Here is a 23,543-nt window from a genome sequence, read left to right as displayed (position 1 = left end):
TTGAGGTTATTTTGACATCTTTTGTTCAGTCATGTTTACATGGGAGGTCAAATACAAAGCATATTCAAAATCCCCTGTGCACTTCTGAATCAGTGTTTTCAGAGAAATGTTGATGAGAGCTAAAGTTTATAATAATGAATGCTAACTGATAAAATATTTTGTTTAAATATCAATCACCATGGAAGATTACAAGTTTTCACAGATTGTTTAAAGCATCTTTCCATCAATCAATAAGCGGGGTTTTAGGGTAAAGCGAATAACCTGCACAACAATGGCAACAACAAATCTTTGAAACAAAGTTGATTTGTTTTGTTTTTTTCCAAGTAAAACACTGGGAGCTTTGGAAATTGAAAGCATTAAGACTTTAAATTTTTAATTTTACTTAATTTACAACTGCAGATTTTAGTATGCCAGGATCTTTATATCTCAACAGGGAAGTGCTGTCTTAATGGGGGCATACTTTGTTGAGTCAAAGGATCTGTATTTAATGTTCATTAGATATCATGGAGTTATGTAGTATCAGCAGTGTTTTTCTTATTTTCTGAATTTTTATAGAAAATGAGAGCACAGAGAAAACTGTAAAAATAGAATCATTAAGGTTTGAAAGGCTTGGACTTTCTAAAAGTGAGGCTTATACTTTTTGGATTCATCTGTAATATTCTGGCATAATAACCTAGCAGCAATGTAATAGAGTTATACCAATCATTCTGGTTTTCTTTTATTGTTGATGTTGCAAATTTTGTTTCAGAAAGCACATTCACTCTATATAATAGTCTATAAATTATTGTTTTTATAAGATTTTGTAGTCTCAAATGGTAATTAACTGCTGGCAAGAATGGATTTCTGTGGTGTTATTGCTTAATTAAGAAAATAAGAAAAGGTAAAATAAGGGTTGCAATTGGATAAGAAGCCTAATCAGTTTTGATTAATATATCAGATCTATGCTTAATTTTGAAAGTTACAAAGGCCTCATGCTATAAACTGATTAAAACTGTAATTCAGCACTTTTTTGTCATTGTGCTGAAACACAAATTATCTTTTTTACTTCCTTGGAATTATGTGCTAATCTTTTTTGTTTCCAAAATATCTATAAATGTTCTCCAGTTAATTAAAATACAGCATGAGTACCTCTAAATCCAGCTTTGCCAAGACCACTAAAATTTATACACTGATGAAAATGATCTTAAAAATGTTAAGGCAATATGATTTCTGAAATTTTCAAATTATAATTATATTGGATCCCAGTTCAGCAGAATATGTATGTATTTGCATAAAATTATGGATTTACCTATTTTATTGAGTTGGGGATTTTCTTTTTTATTTTTGAACAACAAATTAATTTTCTCAACTTCAACCAGATGCAGTGCAATTAATCTGGAGCATAAAAACTGCCACTGCATTAACTGGCATGAAAGGATGTTACAGAATCACAGAATTCTTATGTTTTCTCAGCTGAGAACTTTTCCACTGCACACTTTCCCTGAAGTACTAAAATATCTTTCTCAGAGAGTAGATCCTGAGCAGCCAAGAAGCTTAGCAGAATTAACTGCTTATATTGATCTAAAACATTACTTCAAATATAAATTCGTCCAAGTTTTTTTTTTTTTTGTCATATTGAAATTGATAACATTTAAAACTGAACAAATAGGAATAGGTTTGTATTGTAATATTTATTCAAATATAGAATTAGAATTTTATTTCAAACTCTTTAGGACCACTTTTTTTTCATTTTTCATGAGCATTTATATTCTGGTGCTTGATTAGTGTGACCATTCATGAAAACTAAATGTTAAGGTCATATTTGCCAACAGCAAATTTTGTATTGAATATGTAAATGTGAAATTTACTACTTGCTGTGTGTTTGAACCCAGCCTTGCAATGGGATTAGTGTGAGCAAACTCTTGTTTCTGAGAATGATCTTTCTTTTTTCCCCCAGACCTGGAGCTCTGCACAGTCACAGGCAAAATGTTCAACCCATGCAACAGTTGTATTGTTTTCAACAATCATAGACATATGTCTGTTCATAATATGTCTTAAAATTTAAGACTTTACTTAAAAGATGCTGTGTCAACTGGATGTTTTTCACTCTTCAAGCATTAGGAACAGGAACAATAGCTGGCAGGTTATACAGTCTGGTAATGTGTATGCATTTTGAATACTACTAATGAGCCTTTCAAAAATTGCACACATAAAAATTTTACTGTCTTAGAAATTTCATATAGAATTCAACCAGGAGAACACATTTTTTTCTGGTAAATTTGAATTGTGGGAACAAAATGACTAAAAGAGCAGGAGATTCTTCTGTATTTCATAATTATTAAGGAGATTTGTTGTTTTTTTAGTAATCAGGGTTAAAAAACTCAAACCAGTCAAGATCATTACTATAATAAGAAAAAAAAAGTGCATTATGATCAACTATGAAAAGAAAGAACTCCAAAATCTTTAAATGAATAATTTTATTAGAATTATTTCTTCCTGTTGAGGAGTATACATTACCTGAAAAATGTGGAGACCTTAATTTCAAGTTATTGTCTAGTTTCTGTCACAGTTTATTGGGAAAAAACATTTCTACATTTTACTTTATTTTGATTTTTACCCTTACTTAAAAAATAAAAAAAAAAAAGGTTTTGAAAAAGCAAAACTTCTGTATGAAGCTTTTTTTTTAGTATGTCTTCCAGAAAAAGAAAAATACTTACCCATTCATAGGAGGGTTTCTAGTGATCTTTATTCCAGTTGTAACTGGGTAAGTCTAGAAATCATGCAGATAAATAGAAAATAGTGTTTTATTCTGTAAATATTGCCGATTATTTCTCTGTATGTAACATGGGTAAGGTCTTTAATCTTTTGCTATATTTTGTATTTTATGTGACTTTTGTATAGGGAGTGGAGAGTCATAAGTGCTAGGTCATTCTTCTAAGGTTTTCCTGGATAATCGCTAAGATATGGCTTCTGGTTTTGAGAGATTGTGTACAATGTTTTTCTTCAGTTCATCTCATGATTATGTACTGGATTATGTTATTTTCTCTTACACTGTTTGATAGATCATGCATAATATACTCTATTTTTTTCTAGAATAGTCATTGCATTATCATGCATTGTATGATATAGCTCTTGAAGGCCACAAGCAAAATATTAATATTCTACATAACAGATTCTAATATTATTACCAGTTGTGCTGGTTTTCACATTTCATTTATTAGTAATTTAATTATTGAAGCTCTGGCCTGTATACTACACAGAGTCTGTCTTTTTGGGGCAGCTCTTGGCACCAGAAAGTCCTATTCCCATATAGTCTGTCATTTTTTTTGCAGATTGATGGCCGGTAATCAAAAGCTGTCTTAAACAGATGTTGGTGTATATTATATGGGATGGGATATTTAGTTTGTGTATATTACATACCTTAAATAGTCTTCTGTTTTAAGTCCAAGAGAATGTGTCTTATTAAATTTCTCTGCTTTCATTTAAAGATGGTTTTATTGATATCTTACTATCTGAAACTCTTATTAGTGAATTGCACCACCAAGGACTGGTTGGTAGCCTACAAATAATTAGTAAATTACAGTTCTGGCTTATTCTCAACACTATATTATATTGGACTAGAATCCAATGAAATTATTCTATTTGTATGAGTAATAAAAATTGATTCCACAAGGGTTTTGTGCAGATATGATGAGTAGGAAGAATTTCTACATATTGTCTCTGTATTAAAATATGACCTGCTTAAAAGAAAATAAAAAAAAATCTTTTAATTTTAATGTCATACATCTTTGAAGGTAAAGGTGCAAAATCTCTGGAGCCTGTTTAAAACGTGTTACAGGTGCTACAGATATTGATAGCTCCATAACTAATTGAAAGGGAAAAAAAAACCCAAACCACATTGTCAGCATAGAATACCATCATGGTTGCTTTCCAATTATGATGAAGTCCAAAAACCTTGTATCTTAAATAAGAAATCCTCTGTAGATTGATGGGAAAGCCTATCATTCATCATAGTGGCTGTGCACACCACTGCACACACAAAGCTGTGCAAGCCTGTGGAAAGCTGTATAGAAGTCAGTAAGTGCTATTACTTTATTATTATTATTATTATTATTATTATTATTATTATTATTATTATTACTATTATTATTGTTGCTTAATTTCTGAGCTATACTGATGAGTTTACTGACATATCTAAAATTGTAATGAAAGTGTGGTGTATGTGAAGATGAAACATACATGTAAATCAAACTAATTGAAATCGGAATTAGGCTTATGGATTATAACATTTAACTAACAGTGGAGTTGAGTAGGTTGCCTGAATAAAAGTGGGGATTTTGTAAGTCTCACAGAGTTGTAATATACAGTTGGAAAACTACCATGAAGTTTTTTATTGTCCAAAAGTATTCAAGTTTCCTATTTAACAAGAAAAAAATTGTAAATTACATGCTGTTTAATTTCAACTGCACTGTGAGAAATTCTATTGGTATTTCTGTCGTTTTCAGTGTTTTTAAGAGATTTGTCTTGTTTCTCTTAGCCAGTTGCTTTGGAAGCCATTACATATCTAATTCAAAAATATGTGTTCATGAATTAGCTTTGACAGAGAGAAGGTGCCTAGCAGCCGAATACATAATCACATTTAAAAAGTGGAACATCTGTGAGTGTTTTAAGTGGAGAACTCTGTAAAACTGTAGAACTACCAAGTTCATTTACTGTAGCTGAATAATCCTGGAGAAGTGGGGCCATTCATGGAGTACATAATGTGAAAACAAAGATAGGCAGCCCTGGACTCTGGCATGTACTCACTACAAATAGATACACTGAAAAAGCTCATAAAGCTTGGAAGGAGTTTGGCTTGAAGTCTTCTAGCTCTTTTTGGGCTTTTTTTGGTGTTTTCATAGGTATTTACTTATCCTGAATAGCTGCCTATCATGTAGAGCTGAATGGCTGTTAAATGCATCTTTGTGTATTTCTTCTATGGACCACAGGCCCACACCAATAGTAGTCCATAGGTTGAGAATCATTAACAGGACCCATTGTTTGATATTAAAATGAACATTTGAATTGGAATCAACTGCCAGCTGTGATGAGTCAAAGAATATACTGGCAGATCATGGTAAATAATGTATTATAGTTGGAATCTATTTAAAGAGTTGTTAATTTTCATATTTCAGAATATGGTATGAAATGTTTCAGTTGAAGGACCCGTGATATCCCATATGACCTATGAGTCATGGCCTCCAGCATGTGCTCTCAGTTTTGAAAAACAAAGCATTTTTTAAAGTTCCAACTCCTTGATTTGGAGTAATGGCTTTCTAATTATTTAATATGAACTGTAATGACCAGTACATGCAGCTTTCAGTGAAACAGATTTCAAAATTAGGGTACATAACTTAAGAATGCAAATTATAGAATATCTTTATGTGTGATATTATTAATACTAAGATTAAAGAAAAACAGGAAAATACTGCAGACTTTTCTTTTAATATTTTTTTTTTGTTTGCATTGATACTTTTTGCTAAGGCATTCCTATATTACTTTTCAAAACATAAACACACAACTAAGCAATAATTAGTTGCCCTGTATTCTGACTGAAAGAGTAATAAACATTTTCATGTTGATTGTGGAGCATAAGAAAGGCTAAAGATTTCCAGAAAGGTGCTGTCAGATCTTTTAGACAGACTTGGAAGCGCTTCATTCCACAAATGTTAGACTTAAAATTTGAAACCATATTCTTTTTTTCCCAACTTGATCTTAAATAGATCACTGAAGAAACAGTAGTAATTTTTATCTTGGAAGTGCATTGAAGAAAGAACTGACAGGAGTCTATGTCCTCTGTGTGATCTATATTTGATCTTCTATTGTTTGGTGGATGTTTTTTATTTTGTAGGTTAATTATGTTTCCAATAATTTTTATTAAATTAATCTGTTTCTCCTAACTCCTCATTAGGCTTATTCATATCGCTTGCATCTGATTATTTTAGTCATTTCTGTGAAGGAAATTCTGCATGTGTCTCTCAGTGCTAACTAATGTAAGTGGCCTACTTGGCATGTAGGCTTGAAAGATGATGAGATCTACTTTTAAAGAAGGATCACTTAGTTTTCTGCTAATGCTTTATACAGCAGTCTCGAGGTTGCATGTTCTGGTACTTCTGTAACTAAAGCCCATGAGCCTGTGAAAACAGATAGAGCAAGGATCAATGAAGGAAGCCTGAATATACCTACAGGATGACTGGTATAATTCTGTACATCTGAGAAACAATCTAATGGTCTAGCTTAAACACATGCTGTCAGCTGGGATCAAGAGTAATTTTCCTTCTAAGTGGCCAGCCTGATGGGACTTGTTGAAAAGCATGAAACCCTGAATCTCTGTGTATGTTACTCTGAAATGACCTTTTGTGTAGTGTCTTAGTAGCTGGCACATTCACTAAGCAAGCACTGCTTCAGTTCCATTGCTGTGTCATCTTGCAGGTCCATTAACCTCTGTCTGCACTTTTCAGAATAATTCCTTAATGGTGGGCACTAGAGGGTGTCTTTGCTGTAGGTTCTTATGTTACTGCATCCCCCTGCACTTTTTCAAAACAGTGCTAGTAGCAGGAAACAGAAGCAGAGGAGAGCTCAGAATAGAAAGGCATGTCTTCCTGTGTTCTTGGGAAGTGCACCTGTCCCCTTGCTTGAGATAGCCCCTGCCACCTTGACAATTAAACCTTCTAATCTTGTTTTCATAGTTTTTAGCCATGTTCCCAGGAAAGTAAGTATAAACACAGATGTTTATACATTCTTTCCAAGAAGCGTCTTTTGATGGACATTTCGCATGACCAGTGTGGTTGGGAAGGTGGTAACCTACTATCCAATCCCTGGTCGTTGTTCAGAATCTATAAATACTGGAGCCACAAAAATAAACTCCTCCTTTTCCCAATCATACACTGAACTGTGTATGTGTGAACCATTCCATGTCCTATAGTGACAAGCCCCCAGTTCTAGTGTGAATTTGAATTTGAATTTAAGTCTAAATATCTAACATGGGTTTTGGAGCCATACAGCTAAAACTTAACATGTACAATTGTGATAGTGTCAAACTATAGTCTGAAGTGTACTTTCAGTTGTGCAGTCTGAGTAGGAATTTCTGCCATAAAATGGAAGTATATTGGAAAGAGAAGTTTTCTGAAGGAAAAAAAGGTTTGATACCTCTTGATATTATATTTCTTGATTCACTTCAATTGTTGGCAAATACCGTGATAACTATTAGAAAATAGGAATTAAAAACTCACTATGCACTAATGTGTTCCTAATAATTCTGTATTAACTATATGGCTTTTACTAAATAAAGCAGTTGATTTTTAAAATAAACTCAAATTCAAGGCAGTTGTGTGCATGAAACCTTGTCGCTTTTGACCTCTGTATGATTGTGTTAAAATGTGTGCTGTTATCAGCTGATGGACTTGATACTTGTGCATTGTGTAACTGTAGAGTGGCTAGAAAGACTTCTACCTTTTTTTTTTTTTTTTTTTCCCAAAATTTATAAAGCTCAAGGTATTCACCAGTAAATTGATTTTTTCTTTAAAAAATGAAGAGTGAAATTTGCTCCAGTTCAAGAGAACACACATCTTGGGATAAGTGACTGTTTTAAATCCTTATCACTTTATTGGTGGGTAAATTTCACTGGTAATTTGAGAGGGGATTTATAGTCTTATTCAGGAAAGAATACTTAGTGAAGTCAGAGGGACTTCATGCTTCATTGCTTTCCTGAATATATGGAAAGAGACTTCAGCATATGCTCAAATGTTTTCTTGAACTGGGAATTTAAAATACAATTAAAAGGCATTGTAGACATTATTAAAAATTCAGATTAGTGCTGTTACTATGCAGATATTTTCTTCAGCAATATCACACATTACCATAAAATTTACTTTTTCAAATAACCCCCAAATAACAGTCATTACAGTAATTGCATAGAAATATAGTCACTGTTGCTCCAGAAACAATGACTCTTTTAATGTCAACTTTTCACACAGCTACTGGGTTTTTTGCTTATCTCACTTCATTCATGAACATCCTAACTTGATGTTAGGCTATTTGTGGTAGAAGTAAATTAATTCTTGGTCCCACTGGTAGTAAGGTTGTATATTGCATAAGAAAGTTTATTGCCAATATTTAATGTTTCTGTTTGTGTAGTTCTCTTCACATGAACGCATTCTGAATTTTATATATATATATATATATATATATATATATATATGATTTTTAAAACAGCAGCAGGAATTTAATATATATATCAATAGTGTTGATGAGGAGATGTTAATATTTTTCAGTGTCATGGCTTCTTTCTTTTACAGGGATGGCTTTGTTAGATGCTGAGTACCAACAAATGAATAGCTGGTATTACTCATTAGCTGAATTTAAAAAATTAGCTAAATAAAGTAATAACAGCAGTACTAAGTAGCTTTCCATTATTTAATCCATACAACTTCTATATCAACTTACTAAGTGTTACTATTATTAATTTTTAAATAGAAAAATTAAAACTTTATATAGGTAAATTCATATGCCTAAAATCTAAGGCTTATAGAATATTTCAAAAATATTAACAAAAAACCCCCAAAAACATGCATCTTGAATGATCTGTATAGCCTCTGGAAATAAAATAGCTCATTACCTTTTAATGATACAAACAATAAGCAAATCTTTTAATGGTGTCTGGTCATGCATTTTCTTCAATTTAAGATGCATTGCTTTAGAAATTGACAGATCTCTTTTGAAGGGAGTTTCCCTATGGCATACAATGGGAATATATAAACTAGTTAGAAATTGGAAATGTTACGTCTACTACTGAGCTAAGTTTTTGTCATACAAATATTCCCTGGATTTAGAACTGGGAATTTTTCTCACGTTCACCAAACACTTCATATATGATAAAAAGTTGGAAGGGACCCATCAAGAACACCAAGTCCAGCTCCTGTGCAAGACACCGCAAGAGTCACACCATGTGCCTCAGGGTGTTGTCCAAACATTTCTTGAATTCTGTCAGGCTTGGTGCTGTGACCACTTCCCTGGGGAACCTGTTCCAGTGTTCAACCACTGTCTGGGTGTAAAACCTTTTCCTGATATCCAAACTAAACCTCCCCTGACTCAGTTTCAGCTGTTTCCTTGGGTTCTGTCACTGGTCTTGGGAATTAAGCGATTGATACCAGCCCCTCCTCTTCCTGTCCTGAGGGTGTTGAAGACCACAGTGAGGTCTCCCCTCTGTCTCCTCACCTTCAGGCTGAACACACCAAGTGACCTCAGCCACCTCAGCCAAGATTTTACCTCCAGACCCTTTACGAGCCTCATGGCTCTCATTTAGACACTCTCTAATAGCTTGATGTCTTTTTTAAGTGGTGGAGTTCTCCACTGCCCCCAGCACTCCAGGTGAGGCTGCCCCAGTGCAGAGCATAGCAGGACAATCCCACCCCTTGCCCGTCTGGAAATGCTGTGCCCAGGATACAGAGTGGGACCTCCTGGCTGCCAGAGCACTGCTGACTCATGTTCAACTTGCCAGTGACCAGGATTGCAAAATGTTTTAAATATTTTTATTTTATGCAAGTTTAGAAATGGCTTCTCTATTAGCAGTAATGAACTGAAAATCTTTTTACTTATATAGCTATGTTTCAGAAATACTGAATTTTGTTAACCATTTATAGACAGTGGGAATGAGGCCCTAATTTAAATTCAGTACTGTTATTTAAATACAGACTGTTATTTGTGGCTAGCATTATCTTTATTAATTTGATTTTTCATTTCTTATGTAAAGTAAAAACAAAGAATGTGAAATAACAGTAAAGCTTTCAACTGAAAGCTAGAAGAATACAATGAAGTAATTAAAATTCTCATTTTCTTCACCTAAACTTATTTCCCAGAATGGCTTTGTTAATAACTAGAAAGTAAGCAAAATGGGATCAATAACTCATCTGCTCTTTGTTGTAATCATTACCTAGTAGTTTTCTCTTTTAATCTTTTATCTCTCTTTAGTCTTTATTCTGCATGTCAAAATTCTGGATTATTTGCTTCACACACTCCAAAATACAGTTCACTGATACAAGTATTGCTGATTTCAACTAAAATGTGTTCCAGCTTAAAGTTTTCATCCTGTGAGATAAAGAGGTTTGAGGGAGAGAGAGGTTAGAGAAAAAGGTCACAGTAGGCTACTAATGGCCTATTACAGGCTTTACAAAGCAATATATTATCAAGTGAAATCATGTAGACTCTTGGAAGAACGATTTAGGGCAGTTACTGTCTCAGCTTCTTTCACAGATGATATCCACTTATCCTTATCTTAAAAGGTGACTTTATAAATTAAACATAGTCATGCTGTAACTTCTTCACTTATTTATTCTCTGTTCCTGAGCAAAAATAAATACTTTTTTTTTTTTTTAACAGCAGAAAGTAGCTTTATTTTCCTGAACTTTTTCTAATCTGTTGAAGCAATAGGGTACATTCCTGTAAATTTCTGCTTTGGCTCTGACTACTCTGAACTGTGTGACTGCTACATAAGAGAGGAAAAGAATGAATTTTATACGGAGGCTGAGAATACAGGATGTTTTCTCTGGTTGAATTCAGGACTTTGGAGTCTTGGTCTACTTTTCTGGACAAGTCATCTTTCTAGGAAATAATTGCCACTTACAAATTTTAAGATAGAAAATGCATCAGAAATGGGAACTGCTCATCAAAGAGACTCGTGTTTCAACCTAAATGATTCTATGATTCTGTGTTACAGATGAAGCTTTTGGCACGAAGTTAATTAAATCTGTTTTGATGTTTCTGTGTTTATTTGCGCACATACATATAAATACCTACTAAACTGCAAAATGTGCATTGGCAACCGCTGTGCTATTTTAAACAATAAAGACCCTAAAATTTCAGTTACTGAATTAAATATTCTGTCATCATATTGTCAGTCCTCTGTGGCAACCAGCATGGAGTAGGAAATATGGTGTTTCAAGGCAAAGTTGACATTTTTTCCCAAAGAATTACTTAAAGTTAACAGCATAATGCAGTGATTCCATGTGAAAGCATCCCAATATAGTGATACACATGCATATAAATAAATCTGTTGAGTAGGTTATTGACAGGCGTAATTAAAGAGTAACAATGCTTCATAAATTTTTTACAAGGCTTTCTCACAAGCCGCAGCATGATGGAAGGGTTACCTGTGTGTTATCCAGCTACACAGGAGAAAGGGAACAGATATGCGTTAGTTTAAAATGTTTGCCTAATGTCTCACTGTGTAGCAGCTCTCTGAATGTGGCTGCCTGTGAGCTGGCTCTCTGCACACTATGAACACAGTCACTCAAAGAGAGGCATGGTGCAATCTTCTGTCATTGTAAGCCCAAATTAAATCAACCCTTGAAGAGTTTTGAAGTTATAGAGCCAGAATGGGAAATGGTTGTTCTCTGAAACAGATCTGATTCTTCTTGGCTATGTTATAAGCCAATTCAGATGTTCCTCCTCAGCTATTTAATACAGCATTTTGCTTAGTTGCTTTTGTGCCTCCTTACGGCTACTCTTGGTAGGTGCCTGGAGTCCCTCACTCTGCTGTATGTTTGGGGTGTCTGCAGCTGTACCCCAAAAAAGCTAAAGATGAACAAAAGCCAAAGGGGAAACTATGGGAGAGCACAGGAAGGCTAAAAGTATTCACAGCTGGATAGGTGCTTTGCTCATTCTATGTCCAAAATACAAGCTGCCCTTTGGCAAGACCTAAGCCTGTGCTTATCTAAGATTTAAGGCTTAAAATAGGTTCTTTGCCTCTGTGTCTGTGATGAAGATTAGGTCTCTCATCCATGCTGTAGTGCTTAAGCTAAATTTAACTCTGAGTGTTGGAAAGACTTGCTCATAGGATTATGGCACAGCTGTGGAAACTACTGTTGTTTCGGTTGATTTATAAGAAAAGACTAAATATATATGCGTAAAAAAAATATTTATTTTTTTAAATAAACACATGCTAGGGAGGATGATTCCACACCTGAAAGAAGGAATTACATAGCTGAATGGAGCAAGTTCTTCAATAGCACAGGTCAAAGCCAGTACTCATATAGGAGGCTAATGCCCCCCTCACCACATTAACTGCATGTGTGGCTAGAAACACAATTGACAAGCACATAGCTAGTTTTATGTCTCGGTTTCCTCTCAAAAAAATGTAATTGCAATCATCTGCTAAGCAGTTATAGTCTGCTATGCGAAAGCTGTATGGTGCTGCTTACATTTCCTAATGCATTTGGCCATAAATTTATTTCAAGGTGTCTGCCTATATTTCTTTTCCAGGTACAGGTCCTTCGCAACGCAGGGGAAGAGGTGACCCTAACTGTGTCCTTTCTGAAAAGAGCACCTGCTTTTCTCAAACTGCCACTGAATGAAGACTGTGCATGTAAGCCTTTATTACTTGGCCAAAAGAACCCTCAATTCAATACCCATGAACACTTGCAGCTTCTGAAACTACCATGCATTAAGAGTGATTGACAGCAGCTTTTACAATCATCCTTACTGCCTAAATATGAGTTGCTCCATTTGCCAGGGCTTGTGTTAACATTGACCTCAAGAGAAAAATTGCTATCTATGGTTGAAAAACAGATAACCAGGCATTTGGCTGGTGTGAATCAGTAAATTTGCAGGAAAAACAGTAGAATTACATTAGTTTGCAATAGCTCACATCCTCATGCAGAGTATTTAAAATCAATTTTTCGGGCAGCATCAGCTAGTATTTTAGTCCCAGGGAATATTTTCTAGTAAATGTGAAAATGAGATTTTGTGTATATATTTAGAGGACTTAATTTTGCTGTTTAAAATTCAGAGGCTTTGGTGGAGATGTCTGTCTACCTAAGAATAAATTACTCTGGAATGGTAAGTATTTTGTTTTAGTCCAAACTGAGTTGTAGTGAACTAGACCCATGAGAGTCGTATGGAGACAGCTGTCTTCCTTTAATTATATTAAATTGTAAGTGTGGATGCATAATTATAGACAATTGCAGCATATCTAAGCATATTTATATATCAGCCTGTGCCTTTTGCAACCTCTGCTTTCCTTTTGCTTTTTGCTCCCTAAGAGTGTGAACTAAATTGCTCAAGTTTTAAGCAAAAAAACAATAAATATTTGATTTCAATACTTCTAGCCTTTGATTTTAAATTAGCAGGAATTAAATAATCTAAATAATGAAATAACATTTTATACAAACATTTGATGGAATATTGTCTTTTTCTCTTGTCTATGTATTAACTTTAAATGAAACAAGAAAAAAATCAGAACACTATATTGAATAATAATGTGTCCCGGTACCTCTGTCCCTTTTATGAAAGGCTGTGGTACCACAGAGTAGCCTGAGTGATGCACAGGGATGTGTATTTGCATGGATCCTGTCATGTCACTCTTGAGGTGTAGCACTGTAATTTCTTAAACCATTACAAGAACATTCAGAACTGTAAACTCCACTGAGAGTAACAAAATGGTTATCTGATGAGTTCCTTCAAGTAAAAACCAACAGAGAAGGTACACATTTCCCTTTTATTATCAAATTTGAAAGAAATGTGTGATTTTTCTTGTCAAACAGACATTAACTTTCTTTTTTAATCAAAGCACTGGGAAAGTTGTTCTTGAGCTTCTATTTAGCTTACAAAGACATTCCACTCAAGCCAGAAGACTGATACTGGCTGAATGGAGAAAGTAAATTAATTATAATTATAATTGCTGTATATGATAGAAGTTATTAGGGTGTGGGGAGAATGCATACATACACATACAAATTTGAATTATGTCATCATAGATGAATGAAGAATTTTCTTGTGAATTTGTGTTTGTATTTGTCTTAGGTGCCCCCAGTGACCAAAGCAGTGGCACATCCTCTCCCCTCTGTGACAGTGGTTTGCATCTCAACTACCACCCCAACAACACGGTAAGAGCTTGAATCTCCTCAGTGGAATTAAACAGAGGAATATTTATAGTATAATAACTAATTGAAGTACAAATAAAGGACATTTAACAGGGAGGAGCTCTACCTAACTCTGGAGACAGACAGTTCTGTAGAAGGGAAAAAAAAAATAGCCAGAAATTATGGCTGGGAATTAAACTGTCACAAATTATTACAGCTGAGATTGTACCTTGGTACATGTGATTGCTGTTTACATGGGCAGTAGGGATTTTGCAAAAGGTTTTCCATCTACATTTTTTTCTCTGCATAGGAATTAAAACTCCTTAAATTAAAATATATCTATTTATAAAAAAGGAAGAAACTTTTTGAGACTATTTTGCATTACTAATATTGCATGCATTATCTAAAGTTTTTGGCAAAAGATGATTAGGTGCCTATTTTTAAGGTGAGAGTGTTTTACTTCTGGTAATGTGTACTTAAAATCTTACCCGAAGTGGGATAACACTATGGAAAAGAATGTCTCTGGGATAAAATGCTACAGATGTCTGATCAGATATCTACTAAAAGATGCCTTTGAAGTGGAACAAGGGACTTTAATTTTTTTTTTAGCCAGAAAATGCAAAATTTCCTTTATTTTATATAGTTTGAGGGTTTTTGTTGAGTATTTGGTTTTGTGATAGATGAAAATAGAAAAAGCACAGAATAAATAAACCAGTATAGATTATAATTTAAAAAACAAATATTTAAAAAGCTGAAATGTAAGCCATGCTGAGCAGCCACTTCTAAATTTCATCTTGTTTTATTGTACGTTCATGTTTTTCTATTAAAGGTTTTAAATAGCAGCCCACAGATTTAAATATCAATACCACAGATTTAAACACAATTATCATCTGGAAAACCCTTCAGAAATATACAAATTTTAGAAAGTGGAAGTTATAAATAGATAACATCAATAAAATTTATATCAAATAACAATAAAAATAGATGTAATTTGTACAGCATCAACAAAATCAGACCTTTCTCATGTATCTATATAGATATGAATGTATGTATGTAAAAATGCTGTGGCAGTAGATGCTAGGCTGATTTATTCAACTAGCTGCTATAATTCCAATTTTGCTTTTATGATAAAAACATGCTTTTATTTGTGAATTCTTTTTTGCAGGTGTCAAAGCTTATCTAGATGAGCTCTAGTTTCCATTTGAACTAGAAATAGCTCAAATAGAAATAATTAACTGAAATAATTAACTGAAACCAAGTGTTCTTCTTTCAATTTAAATAATATAATCTAGTATCATGAGTCTGTAATTCACCCTAAATTAAATTTTCTAGTGAAGAGCAAGGTGTGGTTCTTATGTGTCCCCTTGTCATGGGAACAGAGTTCTTCATAAAACCAAAGGAGCCCTCAATATGAATTCCTAAGTTACGTACAAATTCTATGCCACAGCTCTTCCTTTTTCTCAGAATATTTTCTAGAAGGAGTTCTGTCAGCTGTGTAAACGTGTGATCGGTGAGCAACTGGCTCATGGTTGGACACAAAGAGTTATGGTGAACAGAGTGAATTTAGGCTGGTGAATGGTCACTAGTGGGGTTCTTCATGGCTGTATCTCACACCCAGTGTTCATCAGCATTCTGATCAGTGACTTGGGTTCAGGACTCAAAGGGATACTAAATAAGTTTGCAGTTGATACAAAAATTTGGAGGAACTTTTAACTCCCTCAAAGACAGAGAGGCTTTACAGAGACCTTGACAAGTTTGAGGGCTGAGCAGCCACCAACAATATGAATTTTAACAAGGGCAAGAGCTGGATTCTGGACCTGGGAGAAGGCAACCCTGGGTGCACACACAGAGTGGGGAATGAGAAGCTGGTAAGCAATGTCACAGAAAGGGACCTGGGGGTCCTGGTCACTGGCAAGTTGAAGATGAGCCAGCAGTGCCCTGGCAGCCAGGAGGGCCAAGCGTGTCCTGGGGGGCATCAGGCACAGCATGGCCAGCTGGGCAAAGGAGGGGATTGTCCCACTCTGCTCTGCACTGGGGCAGCCTCACCTTGAGTGCTGGGGGCATTTTTAGGTGCCACAGTATAAAACAAATACAAAGGTCTTAGAGAGCTCCAAAGGAGGTCAACGAAGATGGTGAAGGGTCTGGAGGAGAAGCTGTATGAGGAGAGGCTGATGTCACTTGGTCTGTTCAGCCTCGAGAAGAGGAGACTGAGGGGAGACCTAATGGCAATTACAACTTCCTGGTGAGGAGAAGAAGAGAGGTAGACCCTGATCTCTTCTGTGTGGGTACCAGTGACAGGGCCCAGGGGAATGTTGTGTCTGCAAGGTTTAGGTTGGATGTTAGAAAAAGGTTCTTTGCTTAGAGGATGATTGAGCACTAGGACAGGCTTCCCAGGGAAGTGGACACAGCATCAGCCTGACAGAGGGCAAGAAGAGTTTGAAAAAAACTCTCAGGAACACTGTGGGATTATTGGGGATGTCCTGTGCAGTGCCAAGAGTTGGGCCTGATGAACCTTGTGGGTCCTGTCCAACTCACATTCCATGATTCTGTGACTTACAACCATAGTCTTGTTTCCTATTTTATAGTCTTGTTGATTCATATGAAGGAGACTTCTGACTCAGAACTTGAAGTAGAAAAGACTGGTTTTGGTCTTTTGTCAACAGTTCACAGTGTTATGTAGTCTAAAGATAGGGTTAACATTTTTCTTGTAGCCATATCTAGGCCTACAGTTTGTATCTGAACTTTTACTGCATTTCATCTTTTCCCCAAGTTTAATCACAGGTGAAGAAAGATTCCCAAAATCAGAGAGAAAACATTAAAAATTGAAGATGTTCAAAAGAACAACCTAGTGTAGTCTTCCTAGCCAATAATTTATTTATTTTTATTGAAGCTATGGAATTTTTCACCAGAGATTCAGTGTTTTAAATAAGTGAACTACCTATGAAAAGCCTGCTGCTCAGCTAACATATTTACTGTGATATTTTGTTTCATATACATAAAAGATATATGAACATATACGTAAAAGTAAAGTTCAAATTTGTAAAGCTTTATAATTCCATAGGTCTTATGCAACATGCATACTCTAGAAAAATAGAAGGTATACTTATTTTTTGTAATATTTATCTTATAGAAGATACCAGTGTAAAAAAATATGAAGTTTGAGTTTAAAAAGAATGTAAATCAGCAGGTTTAATTTTACTTATATATTGATATACCGTCACTTGTTACTTGGGAGAAGCTGTCAAGCCCCACCTGGCTACGGCCTTATTTCAAGTAATGGTGGAGAGCGATAAGGTCTCCCCTGAGCCTTCCATTCTCCAGGCTAAACAACCTCATCTCCCTCAGCTGCCCCTCAGAGACCCTTTTCCATCCAGACCCTTTTCTGGACATGCCCCGACACCTCAATGTTCTTGTCGGAGTGAAGGGCACAAAACTGAACATGGCACTCAAGGTGAGGTCTCACTGGTGCTCAGTACAGAGGGACAATCACTGACTGCCCTGCTCCTGCTGGCCACACTATTGCTGATCCAGGCAAGGATACCATTGGACTTCTTGGCCACCAGGGCACAGATGGCTCATGTTCAGCTGCTGTTGACCAGTACCCCCATGTCCTTTCTCATTGGGCAGGTTTCCAGCCACTCTGGTGTGGTGCTGCCTGGGGTTGTTGTGACCAAAGTGCAGGACCTGGAACTTTTTCATGTGAATCTCAGACAATTGGCCTCAGTCCTTTTATTCAGCCTGTCCAGACCCCTGTGCAGTGTCTTCCTACCCTACAGGAGATCTACCAACACTCCTACTCAAACTTGAAGTCATCCGTCAGCTCAGAGTGCACTTCATCCCCTCTTCCAGATTATCAGTATTAAATATTAAATAGTGCTGGCCCCAACACTGAGCCCTAGACAGCACCAGTCATGACTGTCCATCAGCTGCATGTATCTCCAGTCACCACCACTCTCTGGGCCCATCCAGCCAGCCAGATTTTTACACAGTGAACTGTGCACCCATTGAAGCCATGAGCAGCCAGTTTCTCCAGGAAAATGCTGTGCCAAGGGCTTTACTAAAGTCCAGGTGACAACATCTACAGCCTTTCCCTCATCCACTAGATTGGTCATCTGGTCATAATTGGGGATCAGGCTGGTCAGGCCGGATGTGCCTTACATAAACCTGTGCTGGCTGACCTGATTCCCTGGTTGTCCTGTATGTGGTGTGGGATGGCACTCACAGTGATCTGCTCCATGACCTACCCCAGGTCAGACTGACAGGCCTGTAGTTCCCCAGATCCTCCTTCTTGCCTGTCCTGTAGATGGGCATCATATTTGCCAATTTCCTGTCAATTGAGACCCTGCTGGTTAGCCAGGACTGCTGGTAAATGATGGAAAGTGGCTTCCTGAGCACTTTCTTCACTATTCTTTAGTGGATCCCATCTGGCAACATAGACCTGTGTGTGCCTAAATGCTGCAGCAGATCACTGACCACTTCCCCTGGTATTATGGTGGCTTCACTCAGCTCCTAATCCCTGTTTCCCAGCTCAGAGGTTTGCTACCAGGCAAATAACTAGTCTTACTATTAAAGACTGTAGTAAAGAAGGCATTAAATACCTCTGCTTTTTCCTCGTCCTTTGTTGCTATAAGAAGGCACTTCAAAGAATCGTGCTATTTCAGAAAATTAACATCATCGTTAGCACTATTTTATAAAGCATTTTATAAAGAAAGAGGGGTTGTATTTTTAGAAACAGATGTTGATAATTTAACTTTTTATAAGCATGCAAATCTATATTCTTGAAAAATACTGGTCAAATTAGACTCTAGATATTTATATACTCTTTCTTTTAGATATGATCATAATCATGATAAAGTTCAGTCTTAATATAAGCCATGTCTTCTGTAAGTAGGTAAAATTATTCATCACAAGCATGTAGTTTTGACAATTTTGACAATTTTCATCGCATGTTAAATTCCATTCCCAATTACCAGGTTTTGAGGTGATATCATTAGAGAAGATATGTATGTAAATGTGTACAGAGCCACAGGAAACAACTGAATTATGGTTGTATTGTGAGTAATTTAGAGATTCTATTCAGAATCTTTGCAGTGCTCACTAATAACTAATGACAAATTATTTAGGAAAAATGGAACACTGCCAAATTAAATATAGAGTCTTTGAAGTCTATCTCATTCTTTCCAAATCTGCTGAGTACTTACAATGATGTTCAAAACTGAGAAGGACCTTTTAATGTTTTTCAGGATACATTATCATGTTCCTCATGGCCAGCATCCCCAGGACTTAGGTGGGAGAAAAGGTGGTGTGATCTTCGATTAATTCCACTTCTTCATTCACGATTTTCCCAGTACCTTCCAGGATCAGATTTGTGCAGGTAAAGAAGTTCTGAAGGTTGAAACTTGAGTTCTTGGTTGACAGATGCATGCCCTAGGGAGTTGCCTTGTTGGAGAAATTGCATTATTATTTCCACGGCAGCTGACAGAGACATGAAATATAGGAGCTTTCATAAAGGTCCTTCTAGGTCTACCTTGGCTCATATTCTCCTCTGACATCATCCCAGGTATGTAGGGAGATGATGGGTGATCTTTCCACTTGCATCTAGGGCTCAGCACATTTTGCAGTTTGAGATGAAACACACGTCATCATATTTAATAGCTGCTAATGCACCTGTCTTCAAAAGCTTCTTTCTAAGTTGCTTTTTTTTTTGTGCTGTTGATTTTTACAATGCATTATGGCATTGAGCTCTGCAATGTGATAGTATTTTTAAAATGTGTTTCCTTTTGTTCGTGTTAGATACATCATCTGATACCTACACTGGGTGAAATAATCTTTTTTGAGAGCAGAAAGGACTGGCTGCCCTATGGGGAAGATAAGCCAAGAGAGAGGGTGTCAGTGAGGCTGGACAAAGCATTGCCTATGCAGGCAAAGATCCTATCCCTCTGCTTCCCATGGAGGAACAGAGAAAGCTTAGGGACAGTCTTCAGAGAAGTCCGTCATGGTCAGATGGGGCTCAATTTAGGCTGGGAGGCCAGCCTAGAAGTCCAAATCAGTGGGATACATGTCCAGGCACAGAAGTACCTGCAAGCATACTCAGACAAGGACCATAAGCAAGAGCCTGAGCTCATAAGTATCTCCCAGATCTTGTACTTCTTTGCTTTATGTTTATAGCTACAGTAGGGACTTTTTTGTTGTTGCTTCCATATAGCTAAGATTATTTTCTTCTGTGTTTTACTTTGCATGTGTTAACATTGCCAATTTTTTACAATCACTGGGATAGCTGTCCAAAGCTCAGACGCGGGTTTAACTTTATTGCATCATCGTGATGGGTTGACCATGGCTGGCTGCCGTGTCAGCCAAGCTTCTCTATCCCTCCCCTTCTCAACAGGATGGAGGGGAAGGAAATAGTATGGAAATAATCTGGTGAGTGAAGATAAAGGCAGCTTAATAAAGCAAAAGCAAAAGCCACACATGGAAGCAAAAAACCCAAAATATTTGTTTTCAATTTCCCATCAGCAGTTGATGTTCAGTCACGTCCTGGGCTTTGGTACATGTAGTAGTTGCTCTGGAAGACAAGTGTCATAATTAATGTGCCCTCCCTCACTTCCTTTTCCCTAGCTTTCATTGCTGAGCAGATGTCATATGGTATAGACAGTTTGGGTCAGCTGTCCTGGCTATTTGCCGTCCCAAGATTTTGTTTCCCCATCCTATTGGTGAGGAGAGAATGCTGGAGCAACAGCTTTGATGCTGTGCCAGCGCTGCTTAGCGGTAGCCTAAACTTTGTTTCGTAATCAGTATCTTTGTAGTTACCAATGCAAAGCACAACACTATGAGGGCTGCTGTGGAGAAATTAAAATTAATCTCAGAAAGACCCAATACAGTCCAAGAACTTGACATTGTTTAATTTAATACAATCCTAATAAATCAGAAGAAATTAAGAGGGAAGACAAAAATATTCTGTAATGATTACTGTTTGTAAAGCAATGAAATAGAAATGAAAGCAACTACAAAATCCAACAAGGCAAGTATACAAGACCATACTTGTTAAAAGTTTTAAATGTCTAGCTATTGTATGGATTCATCATCTGTGTAAGACTGAACTTCTCATACTGAAATACTCCTGTGAGCTCTAGTATGTAAAGACATTATCTGTAGGAAAGCTGTGTACTGGTACAGAGCCGCTTACTCCATAATTTATTCTTCTAATCAATCCCCTAGAAGTGGATTTATGAAACCCCGAGAAACTGGGGGAAGAGAATCTGTTTGGCATTTTTGTGGAGTTAATTTTTATTTCTTATTGGTACTCAGTAAACATTTGGAAGTTGCACAAAAGTTGTCCACTGCCTCAGCTGGTTCTTAGAGCTGTTGTTAGAATTACACTGCCTAGGTCTGCCAGCCATTTCTCCTATTCACAGAGCTGAAATTAATGCAGGTGAGGCAATAGTTGTTGTAGATCGTTGTGGAGCTAAAGCCAGCCAGCAGCTTTTGACCAGTAAGAGCAGGATCATATTTACTTGGCTGCATGAACCTTGGTCTGTTGAGGAGCAATGGCTGTCCCAGGGAGGCAAGGTGTCAACCAAAGGCTACAAAGGCTTCTTGGCTGTGCTGAGCTGGAGCAGGATAAAGTCACCAGAGAGGCAGGAGGTGTTTTACTAAATTCTGTGAAAGCCTTCAGCTCTATCTTTTAACAATGAAGCATAAAGCACCCAAAATCATAGCAGTCAAATCTGAGATCTGTTCTACTGTATACTTCAGAATAGATATTGAATTGAATAGAACTGCTTATATGGAGAATTAGCACATAAGCAGCTGTACATAGATCTAGAGTTTTAAAATTCAGTCATCTGCATCAATAAAAAAAAAGCTTAATGTTCATATTATAGAACTTGTACATAACAAAGGAAGTGTCTTAGGTAGTAATGATATTCATGAGATTTGAATTTCTAGAAAGTAAAAGTGTATTAATATGAAACAAAATACCTGAACTTGTACTCAAACCTTGAAAAACTACTCTGATAATTTTTTCCTTGTGTCCTTCTATTCTGTCTAACATGAAGAAGTAAGTCTTAAAAGACCCAAATACACAGGATGCGTATGAGAGAGGAAGTGGGTTTTTCTTAAAGCACAGAATCAACATTTTATGTTGCTGGCAAGACAGCTTACTTTAAATTGCTGTAAACATTTTTAAATGTTGCTCCCTCTCTGAATTTGTTATGAGAGAAAGGTAGATACTTTTTATAAGAGACTGCTAGAAACATAAAAGAAAGGATATTAAAAATAATATAAGGAAGCAACATGAAATGAAAGCTAATTCATTACATTTTCCATGGTTAGCATTTACAAGCCTGTTTTCACTGTGTAAAGCCTAATAACTTTTTTGTATTTCAGAGTTTTATTTGGAAATATATTGTTCTCATATACAATATTAAATCTCATAGTCATGTTGTAGCTTTTCCAGTGGAATGGCTGAGATACATAAATTCTGGAGGGTATTCATACAGAATTCTAGAAGACACTCAGGTTAATCATGCAAAGCTTATTAGCTTCAAATATGGGTTTTGTGTTCCAGAAGGCCCAGAACCTGAAACATTTAGATAAATAAGTGTTTATCCATTGTCAATTTTGTTTGTGTATTATAAAGTGATTAATCTACTATTTGTTCCATTTAGTACAAAACATCTATTTAATACATATATTTTCAGGTCTGCATGGTATTATGGACTTGGGCTGATAGACTTATTCAAGAAAATACTATTACAATTATGTAAGGCTATCTACTTCCAAGACACATTCAAAAGTAATTTATTAGGTGACCATGTACAATACTATTGATATTTGGTATTGATACTTGGGTAATAACAGTATGGATGAATGATTTTTACTTGCACAGATCAAATTCCTAGGAATAGCAGGAACAATCTGATACCCCCAAATGCACCAGGTTCACTTTGTTTGTAGGTAAGGGAAATTTCTCCTTGAGGATTGAATCTCAAACATATTGAGGTTTTTGTACTTGTATTAATGTTGCACGTTAATAGATCTCTTGGATCCCTGCTCTGATTTATGATAAACTGTGCAGAAACAAAGCAAGTCCTGAAATTAGTGCTACTTTTCTAAAAGAGATCAACAGTTTTAAGCCCATGCTATGTTCTTCCTGTGAGGATTTAAAAATTTATTCTGGAAAAAATTGCTATTTATATTTATATACATCTAAAATAAAGGGTAGAATAAATAAATACTAACAACATTACCTGAAGATTTTTTTTAATAAACCTTCCTCAAAACTTTACCAGAATTGTTGTGAAAATGAATCTCTGAAAGAAGTCTGTCTTGGTTTTTGTGAATTTAAAGAAAAATCTTTACCCCTGGGAAAGACAACTAAACTGGTGGGTTTAATGAAACCACAGAACCCTACGAGAACGTGTCAGTATAAGCCTCATGATCCTGCAGAAGCTGGTTCTCATGCTAGAACAGTCAAAGCAAAGGCATGGCTCTAGCTCATTTTTATTGCTTCTCCTGAGTGAAGAAACAGTCTGTTCTCAACATGGATGGAGTGAAGATAAATATTAACCTTACATTCTCTACAGATAGAATAAAATTTTAAGAGGTAAAAGACCCCAAAAAAACAGCTTTTCAAAATTGATATCTGTCTTCAGATGCCAGAAACTGTCA

General features: G+C 36.1%; 1 protein-coding gene across 2 annotated transcripts in view; it reads left to right on the top strand.

Annotated features, from left to right (window-relative positions):
* The window catches only part of SNTG1 (syntrophin gamma 1), a 318,063-nt gene that overhangs the window by 201,659 nt on the left and 92,861 nt on the right, over positions 1-23,543 (top strand). For both annotated transcript variants that reach the window (XM_088057611.1, XM_088057609.1), the window contains exons 8-10: positions 12,277-12,379; positions 13,816-13,898; positions 19,118-19,248. In XM_088057611.1, the coding sequence (XP_087913737.1) occupies positions 12,277-12,379; positions 13,816-13,898; positions 19,118-19,248 (317 nt within the window). The remainder of the gene's footprint in view (positions 1-12,276; positions 12,380-13,815; positions 13,899-19,117; positions 19,249-23,543) is intronic.

This window comes from Pseudopodoces humilis, chromosome 1 (genome assembly GCF_049639895.1).
Source record: "Pseudopodoces humilis isolate 2021_Gansu_Grassland_sample_001 chromosome 1, ASM4963989v1, whole genome shotgun sequence".
NCBI classification, from domain to species: domain Eukaryota; kingdom Metazoa; phylum Chordata; class Aves; order Passeriformes; family Paridae; genus Pseudopodoces; species Pseudopodoces humilis.
The sequence above is the reverse complement of the archived record's forward strand: the minus strand, read 5'-3'. Positions and strand labels throughout refer to the sequence as shown.